The 24,622-nt window shown below is 37.4% G+C and overlaps 1 protein-coding gene across 4 annotated transcripts; it reads right to left on the bottom strand.

Moving 5' to 3' along the window:
• Window positions 1–113: 113 nt before the first annotated feature.
• LOC107779906 (alpha-mannosidase) lies at window positions 114–11,373 on the bottom strand. Of its 4 annotated transcripts, none has more exons than XM_016600407.2 (29): window positions 10,837–11,373; window positions 10,677–10,760; window positions 10,296–10,384; window positions 10,040–10,214; window positions 9,621–9,740; window positions 9,455–9,538; window positions 9,295–9,366; window positions 9,047–9,160; window positions 8,463–8,563; window positions 8,286–8,379; window positions 7,286–7,453; window positions 7,092–7,178; window positions 6,877–6,942; window positions 6,733–6,789; window positions 5,802–6,021; window positions 5,525–5,658; window positions 5,370–5,429; window positions 5,215–5,274; window positions 4,936–5,007; window positions 3,927–3,974; window positions 3,689–3,808; window positions 3,046–3,111; window positions 2,323–2,435; window positions 2,136–2,220; window positions 1,793–1,903; window positions 1,584–1,679; window positions 1,447–1,494; window positions 679–747; window positions 114–536 (listed from the first exon to the last, which is right to left on the bottom strand). In XM_016600407.2, exons 1-29 carry the CDS (start codon window positions 11,053–11,055, stop codon window positions 348–350), a joined length of 3,021 nt encoding a protein of 1,006 aa, XP_016455893.2. In that variant the 5' UTR covers window positions 11,056–11,373; the 3' UTR covers window positions 114–347. The 4 variants fall into 4 exon arrangements, with proteins under 4 accessions (XP_016455893.2, XP_016455894.2, XP_075106090.1 ...); XM_016600408.2 differs by having other exon boundaries at window positions 2,136–2,196; window positions 10,837–11,209; XM_075249989.1 differs by having other exon boundaries at window positions 10,296–10,498; window positions 10,837–10,854.
• Between the last annotated feature and the right edge of the window lie 13,249 nt (window positions 11,374–24,622).

Here is a 24,622-nt window from a genome sequence, read left to right as displayed (position 1 = left end):
CCCTTCTGGTCTTAGCACTCATTTTATGTTTTGGACAAAGAATTGGGTATTTCTTATTAGAAAATAAATCTATAAATAGTTAATTGACCGAAGAGAACGCTGTAGAATTGATATAGAGGAAATCAAGGTCCAAGGATATGATCCATTTGATCATCTTTATTGGCAGAGTGGTACAATCACTAGTGGGAGGTGAAAAACATTTTCCTCCAATTATTTTCCTGAATATACATTTGCTTTGTTTGGCAGGCATCAAATTTATTAGTAATAAATTTGACTAAAAGAACTATTAGTGGCTCTATGGAGCAGTTCTTTTCAACTTCCTGGGTAGAAAATAAGCAATTTTCTATTCAAAATTTAACAACGAAAGTCCGTATCTCCATTGGACCAAGCTCTACTACGAGACTAGAGATGTCTACTGGACCCCCTCTAACTGGTGCAGGCTCACTACCAGTGTCATGTTCTATATTCCAATTCATCTTCTTCATCTCTTTCTTGCCTTGATTCGCCGATAAGCTTGTTTCCTTGATTGCCTTTATCTGAATACAGTGCAAAGATGTGTCAATTATTTCAGACCAAGATGAGCAGACTGTCCAGGTTAATATCTTAATATTCATAAGTTAAACCAGCACAGACAAGAGAGAAGCCCCCAATATCAGTATGATTTTAAAGCTGTTATACCGTTTTTCCAGCAAACATCTCTTTCAGTTGAACTTTGGTTATTGTCGAATAATCAGCGTCTTCACCAGCCTATCCACATCCACAACACATATAAACCACAAGGGTAAGTAGTGATATCAGTTAGCAAGGGACAAGCATAGAGGTCCAACCTGTTAGGATTTTGCCTTGAATTTCTAATCTATTAGGACTCTTTTTGTTGAAGGAATGGAAAAAGACTCCTAAAAGGATTAAATCTCCTTAATACGTCTTATCCTTTTCTTGGAAGACAAGTTTTGCACATCTATAAATTAAGGATCTCTACTTCTCACAAGAGTACAACAAAAAATATACACAATATAGTCATTCAACAGTTTTGTTTAGGGGGAGATTTTTCTCTCGATAATTTTTCTTCATTTATATTAGTTTTATCATATGTAGATTAATTGACCAAACCATTATAAATTATTATGCTTAGTTTAGTATATTTTTCTTTTGTCGTCTTATTTATCGTCCACCAAGCTTTGTATTGTTAGTTTCCGCATGCACCATATTATTTCGATCTCAACACAACCTATAATGATGTCATGTATCACACTCTTAATTTTACAGTTTCTGTTTCAGAATTCAAATAAATGCAAGCAGTTCATGATTTTTCAGAAGTAAAGTTGCTGTTTCTTTGTCAAAGTCCAGCTCAAACAAGGAAATGAGATAAGACTTTCATCAACTTCTAATTCATCTATAATGTATATGCTCATGTCTGTTTAAGAACAACAGGTAGTTTATTTTTACCTCATATAGATGAGCCAAACGGAGAAGTACACCTCCATTATCCAACTCCTAGAGAGAAAAAATAAATATATAAATGACTTCATTAATTCATCGAAGGAAAGAAATCACTCTAATCACTGCTAGATCTATTTAACAACCTGGAGAGTAATCAATGCAACATTAGGAGGTAGACTATAATTGGGATTCATGATGGTGGCTTTGGTTAAATGAGAAGCTCTCCATTCTTCCTGACTCTGCAAGATCAAGTCGTGCAATTTCCAGACATCAAGCAGTAATGTTGATCATTTAATTTCAAGAAATATGGGGTCTGCAGTATTTGGTCCTCTTCATAATATGTTGAAATTACCTCATGTCCAAAAGCTAAAACAAGAGGTGAATAAATTTCTTGGCCAGTTGTTCTGCGCCAACGTGAACCATCACCATTTTTATGAATGCCCAGATAGTAATTCCCTCGAACCTGGCCAAGTGATACGACAACGGAGCAGTTAAAAAGAAGAATTCAAGCCAGAGGTTGCTACATTTTATATTTCAGAAGGACAAATTCCTTAATTAGCTGTTTAGGTGCATCCAAGTCAACCGTGAGTTTAGAGATTTTCTGATTTAGAGTTGTATTGCATATACAGAAAATTTCACTGAAAAAGCAGAAAAAACTATAGGCCTACTGCTTTGGAATGCCATAATAAACATACCGTAAGTCCCTCACATGCAGTCCCCACACAGACAGTCTCATCAAGGGCTTCACCCACCCCTCTAGCATCATCATAGAGCAAGCGCCTTGTTAAAAGTAAAATCTATTAACTTTCTAAGGCCACAATTATATTAAGCAAAAAATCTTTATAAGCAAATTAAAAGAAAAAACTTCAAATGCTATTGAACCTATGCAGCATGAGTTCTATTTCTCCATCATTATTGCTGGCTCCACCTGTTGCACGATCCACCAAGACGGACAATTCTGATCTGTTATCTGCTATGTACATTCCAAGATTCACCTGAAAATTATGATTAAACAACTTCTTAGGATTAAAAAGTGACAAAATGCGAGAACTTACAATAGTCCAAAAAATGTGCAACCACAGCTTAAACTACACACATTATGACCATATATAAAAGCTATATAGATAACTAAAAGAAGACTAATGTATTGGATTCTAAAGGAAAATGCAACTGATTAGACCATTTCATTCACTTGTGGAAAAATTTTACCGTACGCACTAGCGAATGGCACACGCAAATTATAAACAAAAAAAAATTACATAAACTGATTGAGCAAACCTAGGCCTTGTTTTCACAGTAACAGAAATATATGTTAACTCCAACATCCATTATTTAAGTACATTCCAGTTTTGCCTTTCTGTTGAAGATGATGCTTATTCAATTTTTCAAACAAAAGAAGACCATAGAAGCAACAGATGATTTCAAACAGATACTGTGGACTCGAGCACAATGCATCATTTTCAATCTCAACCCAACATTAGTCACAAATTGAGTTGAACTAAGTCCAGTGTAATTGATATTCAACAACATTTCATATAAGACTTCACCGAGTTCGATAAAAGAATTGCAATTTCAATTCAACAGAGTTTGTGTTGGGAAACTAACTGGATAATAGTTCCCCGCAACAGGTTGAGTAACTTGGAGGTCCCAATCAGCCCGGTAATCTCTAACCTGATAAGTAAACAAATTATCACTCAAGCTAGCTGTTAAAAAAACACAAAATTTTTGGTCAGTTGAATAAGAGATGAAGTCCAGTTTTAATCTTAAGATGTAGGATTGAAATCCTGGTAATCATTTTCCTAGTTGATAAATTGCCAAAATAAAATGACTAAGAACATTGCTGTTCCAAGCAACACTTATATCGAGGAAATAGAACAGGTAGAAAAGCACGGTCAGCAAGATAGCCAGCATCAAAGGATTATCAATTTCAGATTGAATAGATGGGAATACAACTGAGAACTCCTTGCATGGATATGAGGATTTAATACATTTTGTTATTTATTAGAGTTTTATTTTATAGTATTTCTAGTGTAAGCTGAAGTAACTTTGTCTATGTAAGTGTCAGACATCAAGATGTAAAGACAGCGTGCGTGAACTATAGAAGGAGAAAAAGTGTATTGACAAGATATATGCACGCAAGAAAAAAGAGATTATATTACTGAAAAACACAAGAAAAGAGCATTTTTATGTCTCCTTCAGTTTTCTAGAGCTTTACTGTACTTAAAGAGGAATGAAATGTCAAACTTACTCTTTTAAGAAAGTCCCTCCCATTAGAGTCAGTGTAGAACACTTTATCAGTAGCCATATTTGCTGTCATTCTGGTAATGACCTCTTTTCCAACACTATCTTCAGTCGGTATGGGACCAATCTTCAATTAAAGAGGTGTATTAGATATACAGTATTAGACTACCCTTCAATGTGAAATGACACACTTGAAGTTCGAGAGAAGAACAGACTGAGGCAAGAAAAGGGCGGAGTTGACTTACAGTGAATTCAAACTCAACATGTTCTTTGTCTTTGTAAATCCTAATTACCTGAAACATTGACATATCAAGACATAATACAAACCAATGCATACAGTTTATAACACAACAAATTGGAAAAAATAGTAGAAATGGCATGAAGGTGCAGAGATGCCCCTTTTTTGTTACCTGCCATGTCATTTTATCTGATACCATCCAATCTCAGTGTTTCACCCTAGTTTGTACTTAATTCAAACTTTTTATTTGTAAAGAAATCAATCTTCCCTCAATGAAGTGGGTGAGAACCATGAGGTCTCAGGTTCAAATCCCAGTGGAGGCACACTAGGTGATTTCTTCCCAACTATCCAAGCCTTGGTGGATAGAGTTACCTGGTACCTGTTGCTGGTGGGAGGTGGCAGGTATCCCGTGCAATTAGTCGAGGTGCGCGCAAGCTGGCCCGGACACCATGGTTATCGAAAAAAAAGAAAAGGAAATCAATCTTCCCATATGTTAAGAGGCACATTGGTTGTGAGTGTAGGTTGTAGCTTCTTTATATAAAGTTTGGACAATCCTCACCGCATGAGCTATGCTTTGGGGTTCAATTAGGGCCAAGATCGATTATTTTAACACCATAAAAATATTAGAAGGAGTCTAATTGTAATAATCAGCATTAGTTGGGCATATAAATTTACAGCACCTTTTTATAAAAATCTTATAAGTGAATAGGGTGACCGAACTTTCAGAACTTTATCTAGTTGTAACTTAAAACTTTATTCCCTGAAACAGATAATGCCCTTTATTAATACATCTTGAATAGGTATTACTAGTCTTTAAATGCTGGTTGCGCATGTATTGCGATTTCTTCAGGATGCCATTTTACTTCAGTGAAAAGGCTGATTAAAGAACTATGTGCAAACAAAAAGCAGTAGTAAACATAGCACAGACAGATAACAAAATGGATTTTGAAGTAAGAGTTTAAACTCTACGCTGTCTAGGATAAGAATGAGTTTGGTCAAGGAACCATGCACCACACCTGAGATATCCATGAGTTGAATTGCTGGTGAATTTCATCGACGAGGAGTCCACGAATAACCTTTATTGGAACCTGATAGCAAAGAGAAAATTAGTCGCTGCTATGAAGAAAACTTGATAACGTGCGAGATTATGCTATCAAAACTTTAGCATCCTGCAAGTACATAGAGGAACAAGTAAAACTTATTGATTGATTTAGCAAGAGATGATGAAGCATATTTTCTCTTATCATTTTGAAGTTGTTAAATAACAGGAATTGAAGAGAGAAAAGGTTACTCACTGATCTTGCAACTATAACTGGGGGTGACCCATCAGGTCTGAAAATGTAGGCACCAGAATTCTGCAATGGTAAACAATTAACATTCAGATTTATTGTATCCCCTTTAATAATGCGCTCTAACATTTAATTATACATACAAGAACATCAGCAAGTACCTGATCTGACTTCTGAGTTGAGCCGTACCAAAGATAGCTTTGTTGTACAGGTATATCAACCTGATAGAAGTCATTTGAATTAGTAAGATCGTAACACCAGCATAATGCATGCAACATATGTGCAGTGTTGACATTCTGATATATTAAGAACTTACCCCTGTTTTAGAATTATATAGACGTTTAAGTTGTCCGGAATTTGAGGAAAAGGACACCTTTAAATTCCCTGGTCCAATTTCAACAGTTTCGTTCAGTGGAATTTCCATCTTTGAGACATAGCCAGTGGAGCTCCCTGTACAATTTCAGCAAACAGATGAAGGATGACTTTGTGATCATTTTACTTTTTGAAAACAGGCAATGCCTTCTGATCTTTGAGTCATCTATAGAGCACATTAGTGATGAAAAAAGACGTGGAGAAAGAGCATTTGGTAATACCCTTCTGCGATGCTTTAGAAACAAAATAAGTGTTCCAGCCAAGAGGCGGCACTGACACTCGAAAGATGAGCCAATATTTGGGAGCTTGTTTGGGTGATATTCCTAGATACGCCTCAACATAGAACTTTCTCAAGTTGCTGGTAATATTATCCAACTCTATAAATTGTGCTTCAACCAGATTTCCAGCGGAATCTTGTACAATAAGATTAGCATCATTGACCTGTAAAAGCAAATACAATTGGATACCCATCAACAACGAATAAGCTATTTCCAAAAAGCATAAGAGAAAGAAAATGCTGATTTTTGTTTTTTGTTTTTTCATTTTGCGGTGCTTGAGTGCTTAAGTGATTCCACACGTAATCCGGTCTATTTCTTCCAAAATTCTCATGGCCATTATGGACCGATATAGTTCAATGGATCTAACTTAACAAACAATCATTGTTTTGATTTCCTATTCATTCTCATTGGCTGACCCTTTCTGTAATTTCTGATTACTCAAAATCAGCATGGACATGAATTTTATCTAATTACACAGCCATCTAACAAGGTAACTTCTCAATATGTAATTCTTCCTTCACTAATCAGAATGTTTAGTGAGTTTCTTCAACAGGCTATTCAGCAGCCACAGTGATTTGTAAGTTACCAGTAAGCATACTGATAAAAGCTAAAATTCAAAAAAATCTGATTACTTGAAGTGGACATGGTTTAGGATATTAGAACGGAAAGTGCAATACAAATATGTGGTATAGGGAACCTTATAAAGGATGGTTGGATATATGGTCATCACACTGATCAAGAATATACATAGCATTCGGTTGCTAACCAGCTATTGTATTAAAGAGGCCATATTCATGTACAACTACCTATATTCAGGTCCTAGTAATCATAAACGGAGAAAAGGAAAGAAAAACAGAAAGGATTATTCATTCACCGGGATCTTGATGATATCAGTTCGATTCCATCCAAGAGGATTGTATGCCACAATAACCTGAAAGTGGGAGCATTGGTTTAAAGACAGTTTTCCCGGCATACTCATAATGTATGAATCAGGTTAATAGGTAGAAGGAAAAATTACCAAATTCTTCCCCTCAGTAATATCTTTTTCAGTTGGTGGACAATAACTTATATTGAGCAGTCGACACTGTTTATGAATTGAAAGAAAATGGAAAAGAAGGATGTGTCAGATAGGACCTCCTAGTTACATAAGAGTTCATGCCTGATTTCCAGCTTCCCCTGAAGCTTCTTTCTTTTAGGGATAGTGAAAGGAAGCTCAAGTGACTGAAAATTCACCTGGTTGAATAATGACGAAATGGTAGAACAGGGACCTGATGTGGAATTAACCAGGCATGATAGAGCAGAATTGACCACAGTTTCTGACTGAAAAATCGGGCATATGAAAAGAACTGAGAATATAACATAGCCAAAAAAATCTGAAATTAAAGTTTAAGGAAAAAGATTAAGTTCAAAGAATAAGAGGAGCCCACCTCAGAAGCTCCAATAGTCAAGCGTTTTGCATAGTCATTAGTTGTATGCTGTTTTGCAGTACCAGTCACAGCATCATGGTGCTGTGTAACACCCAGAGCATCTCCTAAGCTAAAAGTGTTGAAGCCCTCTGATTTCCTCCCAGTTAAGAACTCAAGCTGGCGAGCAGCCTATCAGAGACAAATCCAAGATTTAAGTTTGATGAGTTCAACTTTTATGTTCGCCCCGCGGAACCCATTGCTCTTTTGCAATTATGAAAAATTTAATATTTGATGAAACTTAGTACTTTCGCGTATATATCTGTGCTCCCACGAAAAATGTTGGGTTCAATTCAACCTGTTGAATCCATACTGCATCTGTATATGCAGCATGTTTTGCTTCAAATCAGTTCTAACGTCAATTTGTATCCTAATTGAAGTGCAATAAGGGACCACAAAGAATCCAATCTTTTCAAGATTAAGAACATTTACCAATCATTGTATACAGTGAACTACGACCTTAACTAGGATATCCAAATAAGTTTCTCACAGAAACTGGTGGATATTAGGACAAGAACAGGATTATTTCAACTTGGAGGTCATAGTTGCACAATTTCTTATACTACATTCAGGTTCTTTGTGAGATAACTGCATGAGTGCACAAGTCTGTAACCACTAACCATCATTTCAGTGCCAGTAAAAGGGCAAAAGGGAAGCGTGGTGCACAAAGCATCCCACGTTCACGCAGGGTCCGGGTAAGGGTCGCACCCAAGGGTGTGATGCAGACAGCCTACTCTAATGCAAGCATTAGTGGCTGGCTGGCTTCTTCCACGGTTTGAATCTGTGACCTATATGCACCTTTTGGATTTCAGTGCCAGTACTATGTGAATAACACCGGATACTGAAACCCAACAATAACAACTGCGCCTCAATCCCAATCAAGTTCGGGTTGGTTATATAAGGGGAACATGAAAGCTATAATATGCAACCATGGAACCTGAATAAAGAAATTAAGCTGGCTCACCAGATAATATCCACTTAGCATACGAACATATCGCTTAAAAGCTGGTCGACTGGTAAAGAAACCAGTCCAATAAGAATTTGCACCATCTGCATATCTGAAATTAGTTATAGAGGTCAGATGAACTCATAAAACGTTCAAGATAAACCAAAAGCCAGAGAATATCAAACAAGTGCTCACGGAAAATAATCATCAGTTTTTAGAGGCCAGGATTCATTGGTGGCGTGTTTTGCATCTACATAAATTGATGGAGTGGAGTACAATGCATGAACTCGACCATCCTGTTGAAAAAAAATAAAAGCAAGTGAGTCTTCTTTCTAGATTCTCTATGATTTTGCAAATATCCGAAGTGTAAAAACATCAGCATCTTCGATAAGTAAACTGATATCTGGTTGCCAGGGGAGGCAGAATGTACTACATCCATAAGACTAATTAGAAGTCTAATATTACCTGACTATCACATTCTAGGTAATTTGCTTACTTGACATTCAACTTAAAGCAGCAGGCCTCGTAAAAAAATATGTATAACTTCACTGAATCTATAGTAAATCTAACTTCATGAAGCCCTCTAGCTTGCCGATAAATATACTGGACAAAGAGTAAAGACCAAAAAAGCAGGCTAAGAATCTCATTTTGGATTAAGACTTGCCTCTTTCGAATAAAGTTGTTAGAATATTGAAGCAACCACTCTTAAAGTTGAAGAAACATGTCTATAGATTTTGTTAAGGATTTTATTATCTATTTCTGAAGAGCATGAATTATACCTTGTTGACGTAGTGAATTAATTTATCCATTTCCTTGAACCAAGACTCAGCATATTGGTACTGAAAGTCATCTCCCATGGTCCACATGATGTGATTTGTACGTGTCACATTTGCCTGCACATCACATGATCCAGGTTATCACCGATTGCATCAAATTACATGAAAACCTATTTCCTTCGCCACTTATTATGGTTCTATGAGAAATACTTGTTATGATAACTGAAAAGAACTGCAATTTAGGGGTGTACTTGAGTGATTGCGGCATTGATAAAGTCATTAACGCGTATGTCAACATTGAAATCAAAGATAAAAGGATCATCCTGCAATTCATATGGAAAATATATGAAATTAGTTCTCCCTTTATAAAGCACACCATAAGACAGACTAATTTTTGCATTCTGATAGAACCTGGACTGGAACAAAATCATCGTCCACTTCAAAATGGAAACCATTTGGTGGACTATAATGTACAGGAAATGCATTGGTAAATATCTGCAAATCACCCACATATCATGTAACCACAACGAACAATTATATAAAATATATGGACAAAGCTCAAGAATGCTTCATGAACCTGGGAAGAAGAACCAAATGTTTTAGAAGCACGCCATATAACCTCAAGAGATTTATCCCCCTTACGTTTTGCTCTGTCTTGATAATCAATACGCGCAAAATGAACAGAATCAAACCCTACCTTTGAAAGTTATCAGGGAGAAGTGAAAGGAGGATCAATATTTAGTGTCAGACTAGGATGATAAACTTCAAAATACATAACTTTACTAAGAACTTAAGTATACACTAACAGTATAAAGGTTTATTACACCATCAGTAGTGTTGTTTAACAAGTGATACCAATTCAGTTATCATTTTTGTCAAGTTACCAATTAATGTACCTTATAAGTGACTTGATTGTATAAATATCATCATGCGTAGAATTAAACTCTAAACTACATCTTCGGAACACTCTCTAGCAACGCTAAGAAGCTTAAATACCTCAGCCCCAAGAAGGTAAGCTTGAACAGCAGAGTGGCCAAATGGATCGATTTGCCATCCCGCACGAGGAGTGATATTGAATTCATTCTTTATCAGTTGATGTCCTAGTGTTGTTTGGTCAATCATATCAACGTAATGGCAAGTTGCTTCATCGTGCATACACCAACCACCATTTCTGTTTCAGGTTTTCCTTTTTTATCAAAAACCACCAAAGAATAGAAAAATTAGAAAGTTCATTATATTGCGAGCTACGTACATGAATTCCAGCTGACCAGAAGCTACAAGATTTCTCACTTCTTCTTGAATTTCTGGGCTTTGCCGTATCCACCACCGATGGAAAAATGCCTACAGTAGGATTTTACTTTTACTAACCTTATCAAAGGGGCAACCCGGTGCACAAAGTATCGTGGTTCAAGCAGGGTCCGGGGAAGGACCGCACCTCTTGGGGTGTGATGTAGCCTAATGCAAGCATAAACAAGCATTAGTGGCTGCTTTCACAGCTTGAACTCATGACCTATAGGTCACACAAAAACAAGTTTACCGTTGCTCCAACGCTCCTCTTCACTAACCTTATCAAAATTTGTACAAAAGAATATAATGCACTTGTGACTAAGAAATAAAAATAAAACAGCTTTACCATTTCAGCAAAGACAAACTTCCTATTAGGGTCACGTCGTAATGACATAACAACAGAGTCCAGCACATTTTCAACACAGGCAACCTGCATCAACAATCATTTTTATTAGCAGCTATACATAAACATAATTTCCGATTTCTACATAAGAAAGATGTATGACCTGAATGGTATTATTTGAGCCAACATAGTACTGATCAACGGTCTTTAACCAGCCAACATCATCGTGTGAATGAGGAACCAAATGGACATTCAATTTGCCTTCTACAATTCCACTCCCAGTATTGTATTTTACGTACCCATTTACTCCAATGCTCCAAAAAGCACAAACACTATAGAAAATGAACAGCAGAACTGAAGCTGGACCAGCAATAGTTCCCATTTTGAAACCCAACTATGGTTTCTCTTAGAACTATGATCAACTAAGTTCACTCTATATATACATAGAGAATGACGTCAAAATTCAAGAATTGTTAATAAGCAAAAGTCTAGTAATATCTGACAAAACTGCATTGGTTTCTCCTACGGCATTTACCAGCCGTCCTATAACATGTGGAATTTTTGTGGATATTGGATTTCACGTGCAAGTAAATATGATGAGTATATTTTACTTTTGGCTGTCTTTATTGGTTAACTTTATGGATGCTTTATTAATAATTCCTATGTGAGTCGTGTCTAATTCCCATAAAAAAGAAAAACAAAGATGAAAAGGTCAAGTACTAATTGGAGCGGCGTAAATAAATAGGTATGACTTTGATGCGCTAGAGAAGGAAATCGACACCAGGGAAAAAAAAAATATCACGTAAAGTAAATTAATCAGAAATGAAATAGAAGAACTCAGTCAAACAAGAATCTTTTTAGTAAATGGTTTATCCCTTGGCCGTCCTAATGTCCTATCAACAAAATATAATGCAGAAAGGCTTATCTGTTTATTTATTTGTTTTATTTTATCTGAGTTATTGCTCAGTTAATAGAAAATATTCTGTTTGCCATTTCTTCACCTTTGTTGTTTGAATTGTGTGCTCATGTTGTATTCTTTGTGCTGTTATTTAAGTAGTACTCTCTAACGTTTTGCATTGGAAAAAATTGAGTTTACATATTGAAGTAATTGAAAGATGACGTGTCATGACACGAAAATTGGTCAAAGAATGATGATTAGCAAAGAGACACGAGTTGCAACAGATACGAGCAGAGGCACAAGTAGAGGCACGGACAATTACTCAAAAGATTCGACGCTCATACCTATTTAGATCCGCAAATTAAGGAGAATGAATCTGACAGCACAAGAGAGTACAAATACAATATTTAATAAGCATTAAATACTAAAAACGTTAGACAATCTGTATTTAATGTCTTTAATTGTCTATAATGGCCTGATTATGACAAAGGCAAAACGTATATATTAGACATAGCTATAAAAATGGGAAAACTGGTCATTTGTAAGTACACAAAAGATCATCTGAATATACTGGTTTACTTTGTTTTCTTCTCTCTATCTTATTGTTAGCAAAATCACTTTCCTTTATTCAGTTTTGATTATCAGTAACCTGTGTTCTTCTAATTTAAAGCTTTGACCGAAGTTCTACTTTTGGTTAAACAAATTGGTTCTGTTGCCGAGAATCTGATAATCTACTCTTTCTTAGCCTAACCTTTTTTTGTTGCATCAACTATGTCGAACATCAATGACAACACCGAAGGAAACCAAGGAAACCAACAACTCCAGGAGAATCCACAGGATGGTCACACCCCAATCCCTTCTCCACAAAGCTCCCCTCGACGGTCTCGAGAAGGCACTCCTGATGGATCTCATGCAAATGGAAATGCTCAATTTGAAAATGATGAAGCTATCAATGAAGCTTTGCAAGAGCTAATCGCTCAACAGGTCAATAAAGCTCTTGAGGCCTTTGTCAGCTAGTTACCTGTTACACCACCCACACCCACTCCAAATAACAACACTTTGAAAAACTCTCGTTCTGGGCTTGCTAATTCAGGCAGTGGTGGAATCCCCAGCGAGTCACGAGAAGGAGAACCGGGTAACTTAGTCAATTCCAATTTACAAAATTTAGTACTAACATTGCAGAAACAGCTCAAGGAGCAAAGTGACCGCATAGAGAAAATACCTAGAGTACCACCCATAATCAAAGGGATAGATATGGATAAATATTCACAACAACCTTGGAAGCCAAGTGTTGCTCCCCTCCTAATTCCAAAGAAGTTCAAAATGCCGATATTCCAAAATACAATGGAACAACTGATCCACTAGATCACGTGACTGCATACACAGCAGGCATAAAAGGCAACTACTTGACCAAACATGAAATTGAATCAGTATTGGTCAAAAAAATTCGGTGAAACACTCACTAAGGGAGCATTAACATGGTATTCTCTTTTAACCGAAAATTTCATAAATTCTTTTGCTGAGCTTGCAGATTCATTTATCAAAGCACATTCCGGAGCTCAAAAAGTTGAAAAAAGAATGGAAGATATTTTCAAAATCAAGCAAGGGGACTCAGAGTTGCTTAGAGAGTTCGTGGATAGGTTCCAGCGTGAAAGAATGATGTTACCGCGTGTACCTGACAATTGGGCAGCTATAGCCTTCACTAGTAATTTGAATGAAAAAAGTTCAGAAGCCACGAGGTGACTCAAAGAAAGTTTTCGTGAATTCCCAACAACAACGTGGAATGACATTTACAACAAGTATAACACGAAGCTAAGGATAGAAGATGATATTATCTCACGGTCTCAAAAAGAGGAAAAGGTAAGTTCGAGATGGGAAAAAACCGAAAAAAGGTCCGGTTAAAACAGGTACGAACCGTATATGGGCCCAGTGGAAAAAGATTCACAATCAAAACAGGACAGTTCAAGGTACGATCATAGATCGAGGAATAGGGAGTCGGGCTCATCATCAAGATTTGGGAATGATCGAAACATGTGAGAGTCGCGGGATGATGATAGAAACTTGAAGGCAAGATTCGGTGGTTATAATTTTAATGTGAGCACTTCCGAGCTCGTAGCTGTTTTAAGAAGCATGGGTGACAAGGTACGGTGGCCAAAAGAAATGAGATCAAATCCAAACAGGCGCAATCCTTATCACTGGTGCGAATTCCACAACGATCATGGTCATAAAAAGGCAGACTGTAGGTTGTTACAAGGCGAAGTTGATCACCTATTAAAACAAGGGCATCTCACCGAATTATTCAGTGAGAAAGGTAAGCAAGCATACATGAAGAATAGGCAGGAGCCCCCTAAACCACCTTCTCCCAAAAGGACCGTTAATGTTATAAGCGGAGGTGAAGACATCAATGGTGTGACGTACACAGTAGCCAATAAAGTTTCCAAAGTCACAATTACCCACGGGAAGCGGGTGCGACATGTCTTAGAGGAAGAAAGTATTATGTTTGATGATGCAGATGCGGATGGCGTATTATCTCCACATAACGATGCACTGTAATATCTCTACTTGTACATGATACTAATGTGAAACTAGTTTTGATTGATCCAGGTAGTTCGATGAACATTATTCAGCTAAGAGTACTACGCGAGATGCAAGTTGAAGATAAATTAATACCAAAGGCGCATACTTTGTCGGGATTTGACAATTCCAGCGTCGTGACGAAAAGGGTGGTAATACTTACTACATTCACAGAAGGAGTTGTCAAAGATATAAAGTTTCAGGTGGTAGATATGGAGATGACTTACAATATGATTCTCGGGAGACCATGGATCCACGAGATGGATGCCATTCCGTCGACCTTACACCAAGTAATTAAATTTCCATCACCATGGGGAATATGTCAAATCCGTGAGGATCAACAAACATCCAGGAGCATCAACTCTGTAACAGATTCAAGTACGAGAAACGAAGAAAAATAGCAGTTACAGAATCCAGTTGAGGGTACCACAACGCAAACCTCAACTGAACAAGGGCGAACAAATGTGGACTCAAGGCCTGATGCCATTCAAGAACCAGAGGAAAACGAAAATATCAAAACAATAATTGAAGAACTGGAGGCTATAGTATTATCCATACAATGGCCTGAAAGAAAGTCTATGTAGGGGCTAATCTAAGCCAGGACATGAAAGGTAAGTTGATTGAATTTTTGAAAACTAACGTGGATTGTTTTGCTTGGTCCCATTCTGATATGATAGGGATACCACCAGAGGTAATGACTCACAAATTAAATGAAGACCCATCATATCCGCCTGTCAAACAAAAGAAGAGAAAGCAAGTAACTTTCAAAAATTAGGTGATTCAAGATGAGGTCCAAAAATTACTAATAATTGGGTCTATCCGCGAGGTAAAGTATCCTAATTGGTTAGCCAATACTATTGTGGTACCGAAAAAGAATGGTAAATGGCGAGTTTGTGTAGATTACACAGACCTTAACAAAGCTTGTCCTAAAGATTCTTTTTCATTACCACATATAGATCAACTAATTGATGCTACTGCAGGACATGAACTGTTAAGCTTTTTAGATGCGTATTCAGGATACAACCAGATCAAAAGGGATCCTATAGATGAAGAAAAAACTTCATTTATAACAGATAGGGGGACTTACTGTTATAAAATAATGCCTTTTGGTCTCAAAATACTGGTGCAACATATCAAAGAATAGTGACCAAAATGTTTCAAGAACATTTGGGAGAAACTATGGAGGTCTATATAGACGATATGCTCATTAAAACTTAACAATTAGGGGGTCATATATCACACTTGTCTGATACATTTAAGATCTTGCAAAATTTAATATGAAATTAAATCTTGAGAAATGTGCATTCGGTGTTGCATCAGGTAAGTTTTTGGGTTTTCTTATTTCTAACCATGGTATTAAAGTGAATCCCGCACAGATTAAGGCCATTGAAGAGATCCCTGACATGTTTACAAGTAAAAAGGAAGTGCAGAGGTTGATAGGAAGAATTGTAGCCTTGGAGAGATTCATTTCCAAATCATCAGAAAAGTGCTTTAAATTCTTTTCAACTCTTAAAAAGCAAGATCTGTTCGAATGGACTGAGGAATGTCAACAGGCACTCAAAAATTTGAAGACATACTTATCAAATACGCCGTTGCTCGCAAAACCAAAAGTTGAGGAAAGATTGCTCATTTACCTTGCTGTCTCCGAAGTAGCGGTAAGTGTTGTGTTAGTTCATGAAGATCAAGGTAAACAATCTCCGATTTATTATGTCAGCAAATCTTTATTAGATGCGGAGGCGCGGTATCCTCAATTGGAAAAGCTTGCACTTGCACTAATCATGACATCTAGAAAATTAAGGCCTTATCTTCAATGTCACCCTATTGCTGTAGTAACTGCTTATCCATTACGCAATATATTACACAAGCATGAGTTGTCAGGTAGGTTAGCCAAATGGGCTATAGAATTAAGTGAATATGACATCATATACCAGCCTAGAACCACGATAAAATCTCAAGTGTTAGCAGATTTTATGGCTGATTTTAGCCAAGGAATGCAATTGGAAGCAGAAAAAGAATTACAAGTGTTCAACGGATCTAATCCCGGAATTTGGACCTTATTTACTGATGGTTCATCTAATGTGAAAGGTGCAGGCTTGGGAATTATTTTGGTACCACCTACGGGTGAAACCATTCGACAAGCCACTAAATGTCATTCTATAACTAACAATGAGGTAGAGTATGAAGTTGTGATTGCAGGTTTAGAACTAGCATGAAAACTCGACATTAATCAGATTGTGATCAAAAGCGATTCGCAGCTCGTAGTTAATCAAATGTTGGGGACTTATACGACCAAGGAAGCACGGATGCAGCAGTACTTAGAGAAGGTACTGGATCTGATCAGGCAATTCCAAACCTGGAAAGTTATGCAAATACCAAGAGATGAAAATGTCGAGGCGGATGCCTTAGCCAATCTCACATCTGCATCAGATGTGGCAAGCAATGAAAATGCTTCCGTAATTCATTTGTTTCATTCAGTACTCGATCCAGACAAAATGAGGTAAATTTTAATAACTTAATCTGGGATTGGAGGAATAAGACTGTTGCTTTTTTGTAGTATAGAACCGTCCCTGAAGACAAGAAAAAAGCCCACGCGCTTCGAAAAAAGGCTGCTCGATATTGTTTAAAGAAAGGCAATCTTTATCGAAAAATGTTCGGTGGTCCCTTAGCAAGGTGCCTCGGGCCTTCTCAGACAGAATATGTAATGAGAGAAATACACGAGGAGCATTGTGGGAATCACGCCGGAGGAAGATCATTGGTAAGAACCATGATTAGGGCAGGTTATTATTGGCCTAAAATGGAAGAAGAAGCGGAAAATTTCGTGGCTAAATGTGATAAATGCTAAAGATATGGTAATAACATGCATAGACCTGCAGAGTTGTTACATCCGGTCATTGTACCGTGGCCATTTATGAAATGAGAAATGGATATCATGGGTCCATTACCACAAGCAAAAGGACATGTAAAATTCTTGCTTGTACTTACTGACTATTTTACTAAATGGGTGGAAGCATGAGCATTCAAACAGGTGCAAGAACAAGAAGTTAGAGATTTTATTTGGCAAAATATCATATGTTGATTCGGTGTGCCATAGGAAATCGATTGTGATAATGGCCCTCAATTTATAGGCGCACAAATCACAGAGTTTTTTCAAAGTTGGCATATCAAAAGGATTACATCCACACCTTATCATCTGGTGGGTAATGGACAAGCTGAGTCAACAAACAGTCATTATCAACAATTTAAAGAAGCGTATGGAGGAATCCAAAGGTAAATGGACAGAATTGCTACTTGGTATTTTATGGGCGTATCGCACAACAACAAAAACAAGTACGGGAGAAACACCATTCTCATTGGTTTATGGATCTAAAGACTTAATTTCATCTGAGATAGGAGAGCCAAGCACGAGGTTTACACAAGCGTTAGAAGAATCCAATAACGAAGAAATGCGCATAAACCTTGATCTACTTGAAGGAAAAAGGGAAGCTGCATTAATAAGAATGACAACATAAAAGCAGGTCATGGAATGATACTACAATCGAAAAACGCGTCTAAGATACTTCAAGATTGGAGACTTCGTGCTCAAAAAAGTTTTTCAATCTACGAAGGCGGCTAATGCGGGAAAATTGAGTCCAACCTGGGAAGGACCCTACAGAATTCATGGTATCGCAGGAAAAGGAGCATACAAGCTGGAAACGATGGATGACAAGATACTACCTTCACACTGGAATGCTGTTCACCTAAAGAGATACTATTTCTAAGGAATACCCACGGTCAGGTATCCATATTTTAAAATTTTATTTTTGAATTGTTAAAATTTTACTAACGATTTTAGATGATAGGCAAAAAGCTAGCCCGTACTAAATGATGAATCACGGCCTGCAAGGCACGTGGAATAAATTAAAATTCCTGGTCTAGGGTTACAACTATTCTGATAGATATTCAGACGGGTTAAGCAGTCTTCATCTATAATTACACCTCCAAGTCCTGTGTGTTTTTCCTTTTCAGGGAAAGGACCAAATGAGCGGAACAATCAAGTGCTCGAGACTTCATACTTCAAAGCTCAAACACTTGGGGGACTATATAATATGCATAGACATGTGTATAAAGAAGGCAAAGAAGATTGGGAAATAATCAAAGTTCAAGCCTGATAAATTCACTCATTGAATGAGTCAAGTGCAGAGCAAAGTCACGAGCTAAGGCCAAACCTTATCATAGTTAGGGTAAAGGCAATGTACTGAAATGGGTTATAAGGAAAAACCTTGTGTTCATTTTCTTTTTTGAAATCTGTTATAAGGAAAACAGTTGTGAGAAAGTTATAAAAGTAATTCAAATACATGTAAAGTGTTATTTAAAACTTGACAAAAGTTAAAATAAAAACTCGTCAAAGTTATTTCAAGAAACATGTGTATTCCTATTTCTTTTGTCGTACATTAACACCATTATGAAGTTGAGACGTCTTCTTCATTAAGTGTCGAATATAAAAGGGCCCTATGTTATAAAATTCATGCTTAATTCAAGTATTCATGAAGTTAACAAAAGCATTTTTGAAGAATAAAAATGCAAGTTATTCAGTAAGTCCTTAAAAATAAAGGCAAGAATAAACAAAATAGAAGTTCAAACAGCAACGGAAACTTCTTAATATTAAAAAGTTTAGACTAAGTATGAACTTAGTCATAAACTAAAAGTTGTTTATACAAAGTGCCCTATAAAACGTCTAGGGACTTAACGTTTTCAATAAACCCTTAAAAAGACCAAGGGTCACAATCACATACCACCAAAAGAAAAAAAACACAAAGGAATTCAAACAACATAAACGTTTCACTGAGAAGATGAAGGAACTGAAGCAGGGACATCCACAACAGCAGGCTCAACTTGACTTAAAGGAGTGGGGATACCCGTATCATCTTCAACATTTTCAGAAACTTAAGCCACGGGAGAAGAAAAATCTTGGTTCTGCTGAGTCTTATCAATAGTCTCTTTGATCTTGGCTAACTCAGATTTCAAGTTAAAATTCTCCCGGCTAACTTCAACGAGGGTATCATAGTGAGAATTTAAAAAAGCCCAACTCACTTCAATGACAGTTTATCTTCAAGGATCTCGTAATCTCTTTCCCAGTCAGCAATTTCATTTCTTAACTTTTTATTTTCAGCCAAGGTAGATTCATAAGAAGCTTGAAGAGAAGCGTGAGAATTTTCTAAAGAACAAACCTTATCAGAAGATATCCGGAGGTCTTCTTGAGTTTGAGTCAAATTCTGCATGAGTTCACCAGCATATGCTTCTTTTTCACCCAAGAGATCCCTCAACTCTCTAATTTCATCACTTTCCTTGTACAATTGCTTAGAAAAAGAGGTTTCCAGGTGAGCCTTTTCCTTATCTGCTTGATTTGAAGAAGCTTTTTCAACTGCCAACTCTGAATTCAAAGACCGTACTTGCTGCTCTAAGGTAAATTTACTTTCTTCTAATGTTTTCACGTCGATTTGAAGACTTTCACACTGTTCCTTCCAATTATCTGCCTCCACTTGGTAGTCACGCACTAATTGCTCTAAGAGGGTAACCCTTTTCATCATCTTCGTTCCAATTAGATTGACCTAAAAAAAGAGGGGAAAAAAATGAGAATCCTGAAGATAGAAAAATGACAAATTAAAGCTTGAAAAAGGAATACCTTTAAAGAAGCATGCACTATATCATTCATCAAGGTCACAGAACTATGGCTATCAAGCTTAGCTCTCTCAACTGGACCAATCAAAGTCTTTAGCCACACGTCAGCTTGACCTGATTTCCTTAAAAGGTTACCTTCAGTGGGGACTTCAATGGTAACTCGCCTCATAGCACCACTCCTACTTGAAGAACCAACTTTTGAGTAAGGGACAGTTGAAGAAGGAGTAGTCGAGGGAGGAATTATGGAAGCAATCATAATAGCCTGGGGAGGAACGGTAACAGCCACGACCAACAAAGGAGGAATCACAGGAATGGGAGTAGAAAAGAAGTAAGAGGTGCTTCATCAGAAATCAGACCTAAATTTTCACCACTAAACCCGCGATTAAAAAGTTGCTCAACTGAATCATGAGCAGAAACGGGAACTTTATCATCAGGGATCGTCACCGAGGCTTCAATAAACTCGGTAAGAGGAACAAAATGAGGGGGGATGCTTCATCATCAGAAATGATTCGCCTACGAGCTCGTGGCCTTTACCAAGGAACCCCCATCTTCCTCTTTTTCAGAGTCTTGGTCACTTGCAGCTTTCCTTTTCGATGAAGAACCCAAGATTATCTTATGGGCTCTTTCCAAAGAAATACATGAAGCTCTGACCGCCTCAGCACTAATCCCTCGAACGGAAAATCCTGATAAAAAGAAGGATTAAAATAAGTTCTGAAAAAAATAAAGAGTTTAATAAAAAAAACTCTTACCATGAGTTTTCACTTTTGAACCAAATCGTTGGGAAATATTCTTCTAAGATCTTCCCTCCATTGGGGCTGTGTTTAACAACTTTCCTACCAACCACGAAAATTGGGAATTTCGTCAACAATTCCCACGGTTGCTGAAAAAGAAAAGGAAAATTTGAATAATGATCATCAAAATTGAAGAAAAAGGTACGAGAGAGTTATTAAAAGGAAAAATCACGTGCAAAATTCTACTTCTCAGGGAAGGGAACATTTTCATCACCCACTAAACCAACAGTGGGGGCAGCAACAAACCTGGCATACCAGCCACGGTCTCTGTCATCTTCTGGACTGATCAGAACCCTTTTGCTCCTTGCTACTAAAGTAAAAACACCTTGGCAAAAGAGTCTGGGAGTAAAGGTGAATTAAATGGGCAAAAGTGAAAGGCACACATGCCATGTTAGTCAAATGCCTCAAGCAGGCAACAACCCTCCACACTATAGGGCCAATTTGACTTAAACAAACATCGAAAAAACGACAAAATTCGAGAATAACAGGATCAATAGCAGGTTTGAATCCAAATGTGAAAGGATACGTATAAACAAAGGAAAATTCAACTAAATAGGAGGTGATTCTTTGATTCGCGTTGGGAAATATGATAGGGAAGTCATGACTCCAATGACAGTCTTTACGAACTAAAGAAATCAGACCCTTTATGATCTGAGTTGGATAGATATCAGCACGATCTAAAGAAGACACTTGGTTCCTAAGGGACTCTCTATCATTATAGAAAGATAGTTTCGCAGGAACTATTTCTTCTACTGTAGGTTCACGAACAGGTTCAGAGGGTTCCTTATCTCTAGAAGAAGACCTTTGAGAAAAAGAACCTCTAGTTCTAAAAGAAAGACTGGAACTAGATGAAAAAAGAAGAATCTCGTATGGATGAAGAACCTAAATTACGAAGTCTACCTCCACTTCTGCTTCTGCTAGGGGCAAGAGGAAAGTTATCAACTATGGGGACTCTTCTAGGGTTAGAGTTTGATGAAGACATGATAGTACGAGGAAGAAGCAAACAAAAATTGAAGAATTGAATATTCAGAGAACTTTATGTGATAAGGACAAAGGCAAAAAACTATATTTATATTAAGAAGCAATCGTCAAATGAAAAGGTGCAATGATGGAAAAGTCATAATGAGAACTGCCGCTTCGTAATTGGTGAAATTGTAAAAGAGCCTTAAAAAGCGTTGCAAAGTCGTAGAACCAATAAAAAGATGCCACGTGTAATAATCATTAAATGAAAGTGACAATTGAAGCGTCGATTCTACAATAGCATTAGTGGCGGAAAAAATTCCCGCTTTAATAAAATTCACTTCCCAAATATTCAATTGATGAATAAATGGCAAGTGGGGTGACTATCTGTATTGGGAAAAATTGAGTTTACATATTGAAGTGATTGAAAGATAATGTGTCATGACATGAAGGCTGGTCAAAGAATGATGATTAGCAAAGAGGCACGAGTTGCAACAGATACGAGCAGAGGCACAAGTAGAGGCACGAGCAATTACTCAAAAGACTCGATGCTCATACCTATTTAGATCCACAAATTAAGGAGAATGAATCTGATAGCACAAGAGAGTACAAATACAGTATTTAATAAACATTAAATACTAAAAACGTTAGACAATCTGTATTAAATTACAATGATTATGTAACGTAACATTTAATGTCTTTAATTGTCTATAATGGCCTGATTATGACAAAGGAAAAACGTATATCTTAGAGATAGCTATAAAAATGAGAAAACTGGACATTTATAAGTACACAAAAGATCATTTGAATATACTGGTTTACTTTGTTTTCTTCTGTCTATCTTATTGTTGGCAAAATCACTTTCCTTTATTCAGTTTTGATTATCAGTAACCTGTGTTCTTCTAAATTAAAGTTTTGATAGAAGTTCTACTTTTTGGTTAAACACGTTTGTTATGGTTGTTACTTAAAAAATAGTAGTATAACTAATTTAGTATTGTAGGATTATTAGTATCTTTTTTTTCTTCTTGCCATTACTATTATTTTACCTTTTACTTTACTTTTTCTTTTTAACTCCATCTTGTTTGACCAAAAGGAATTAAACTTTTTGTTAAACTAATTAATAAAGAAATAGAGGATAAATCTTAGCCAAGGATAATTAACTCTAGATCTAAGCACATCAAATAAGAGAATAGGATATACTCCAATCAAGTTCATAAATTTTCTGGTATTATATAAGATATCAAATATAGATGATACGCTTATATTCTTGACATATTATCCCGTAACGTGGTGGTAAAGACAAAAAAGATGGAATGCCATCGACAGTAACGAGATCTATCTTCGTTGATTCAATAATCACGATTACATAGATTTGTATTTGCTATCTAAGCCTTTTCTTGGTTTACTTTACCTCTTCTCTCTCTCTCTCTCTAGGAGAGAAGCCCCATTTTTCTTGTCTTCTTACCTCCTATATATATTTTCAATATTCCCTTTTGTCTAACGGTCCTTAACCAGAATGCCTTCATCCCTTGATTGTATTTCGCTTCGCCTCCCTCAAGTATCACGACATTTACTTTGCCATACAAGCTTCTTGATGGCTCGATATCGACAATGGCCGAGGTGCGCGTTGTTATTATAGCTTGTGGGTACGACCACGACTTAGTCGACCTCTTTCCATTCTTTTCAGCACTAATCCACATATGGTTAGATTTTGATCTATACAGTTAGTCCATCTGCCCGTTGAGGTCGCCTCTTGGTGAGCTCGATGGGCGGACTCTGTTGATTCAAAAATTGGGAGAAATCTGAATGTTTTATGTGGGGGGAGAGAACCTCATGTCAAGGTGGCAACGTGACGCTTCGAGAACCGCTTCGGGTTGTTACGTCAGTTCAAATTTAGACTGTCACATCAGTTTAGGATGTCATCAAGATCCCCCATGCATCATTATGGAGCATGTTTCCTAGGTATTGTGTCATTTCATGTGCCCTTTCGCTTTCTAACTGGCGACTCTTGGTTTTCCCGTTAAGGGCATTTATATCCCTATAAATAGGGGGAGCCTCTCATTTGAATGTTACGTTTTTCCAATTACTTAAGAGAGAATTTCATAAGTCCTCTCCTCTTTCCTTAACCTCTCATATTTGTGCTTCTACTAGGATTCACTGTGACCATTATCTTTTTCTTTCATCATCTTCATTTCTTTTGATCAAAGAAAACAAATGGCTAGTATTTCTTCCCACTCTGACAGAGCTGTAGGTGCTCCGGTGCTGAAGAATGATGTATCCCTACTCAAAGAGGGAGTGGAAGTGGTGGAAGATGAGGGGTTTCCGTTGGTGGATGAGGTGGTTCCCAGCCCGGGGAAGGCGAGGACCAATTTCAATAGCCCCGTCGGAGATGAACCGAAGCTTGTTCCTTCCATGATAGATGCTAAGGCGATCACGATGTTTAAAGCCAAATGAGGGATCCCTTATCATATTGAAATGGTGCCGGCAGATAAGGATATATTGCATTTACACCGCCTGAGCTACTACGCGTTTTATGCGTATCCCTTTGTTATTGGGTACACGCTTCCCCTTCCTTCCTTGGTGGTGGATTGTTGCCGCTACTATGAGGTGTGCCCGACCCAACTCTCTCCGTATGCGTACAAGCTCTTCCTTATGCTCATCAAGTATGCAAATGTGTCCAGCCGAGGAATCTCCCTAGGGCACACGCTCCACCTCTTCGCCCCCCATTTTCTTCGGGGTACGATGATTCATGTACGTCGTGGAGGGACCAAGAGTTTGGTAGTAAAGATAGACGATAAGGCCAACTGCCGCTTTTGGGAGAGATACTTCTATGTTCGAACAAGGCATGTCGTGTCGAACCAAATAGGGTTTCCTGAGATGTGGAGCTTCGCTTGTGAGTTTTCCTGTTTACTTTATGCAATTTTTTCTTAAGACGGTCATCAGTCGTCTCCTTCTAACGACTTCACTAAGGATTTGCTTTTGTTTTTACAGCCGAGAGACTACCTCCCCCGCTAGTTGCTGATATCTGCGAATAGGTGAGCGTAATTCTCTTCCACACAATGGGGATT

Source organism: Nicotiana tabacum, chromosome 3 (genome assembly GCF_000715075.1).
Source record: "Nicotiana tabacum cultivar K326 chromosome 3, ASM71507v2, whole genome shotgun sequence".
NCBI classification, from domain to species: Eukaryota; Viridiplantae; Streptophyta; class Magnoliopsida; order Solanales; family Solanaceae; genus Nicotiana; species Nicotiana tabacum.
Note: the sequence above shows the minus strand (reverse complement) of the source record. Positions and strands in the feature narration are given on the sequence as shown.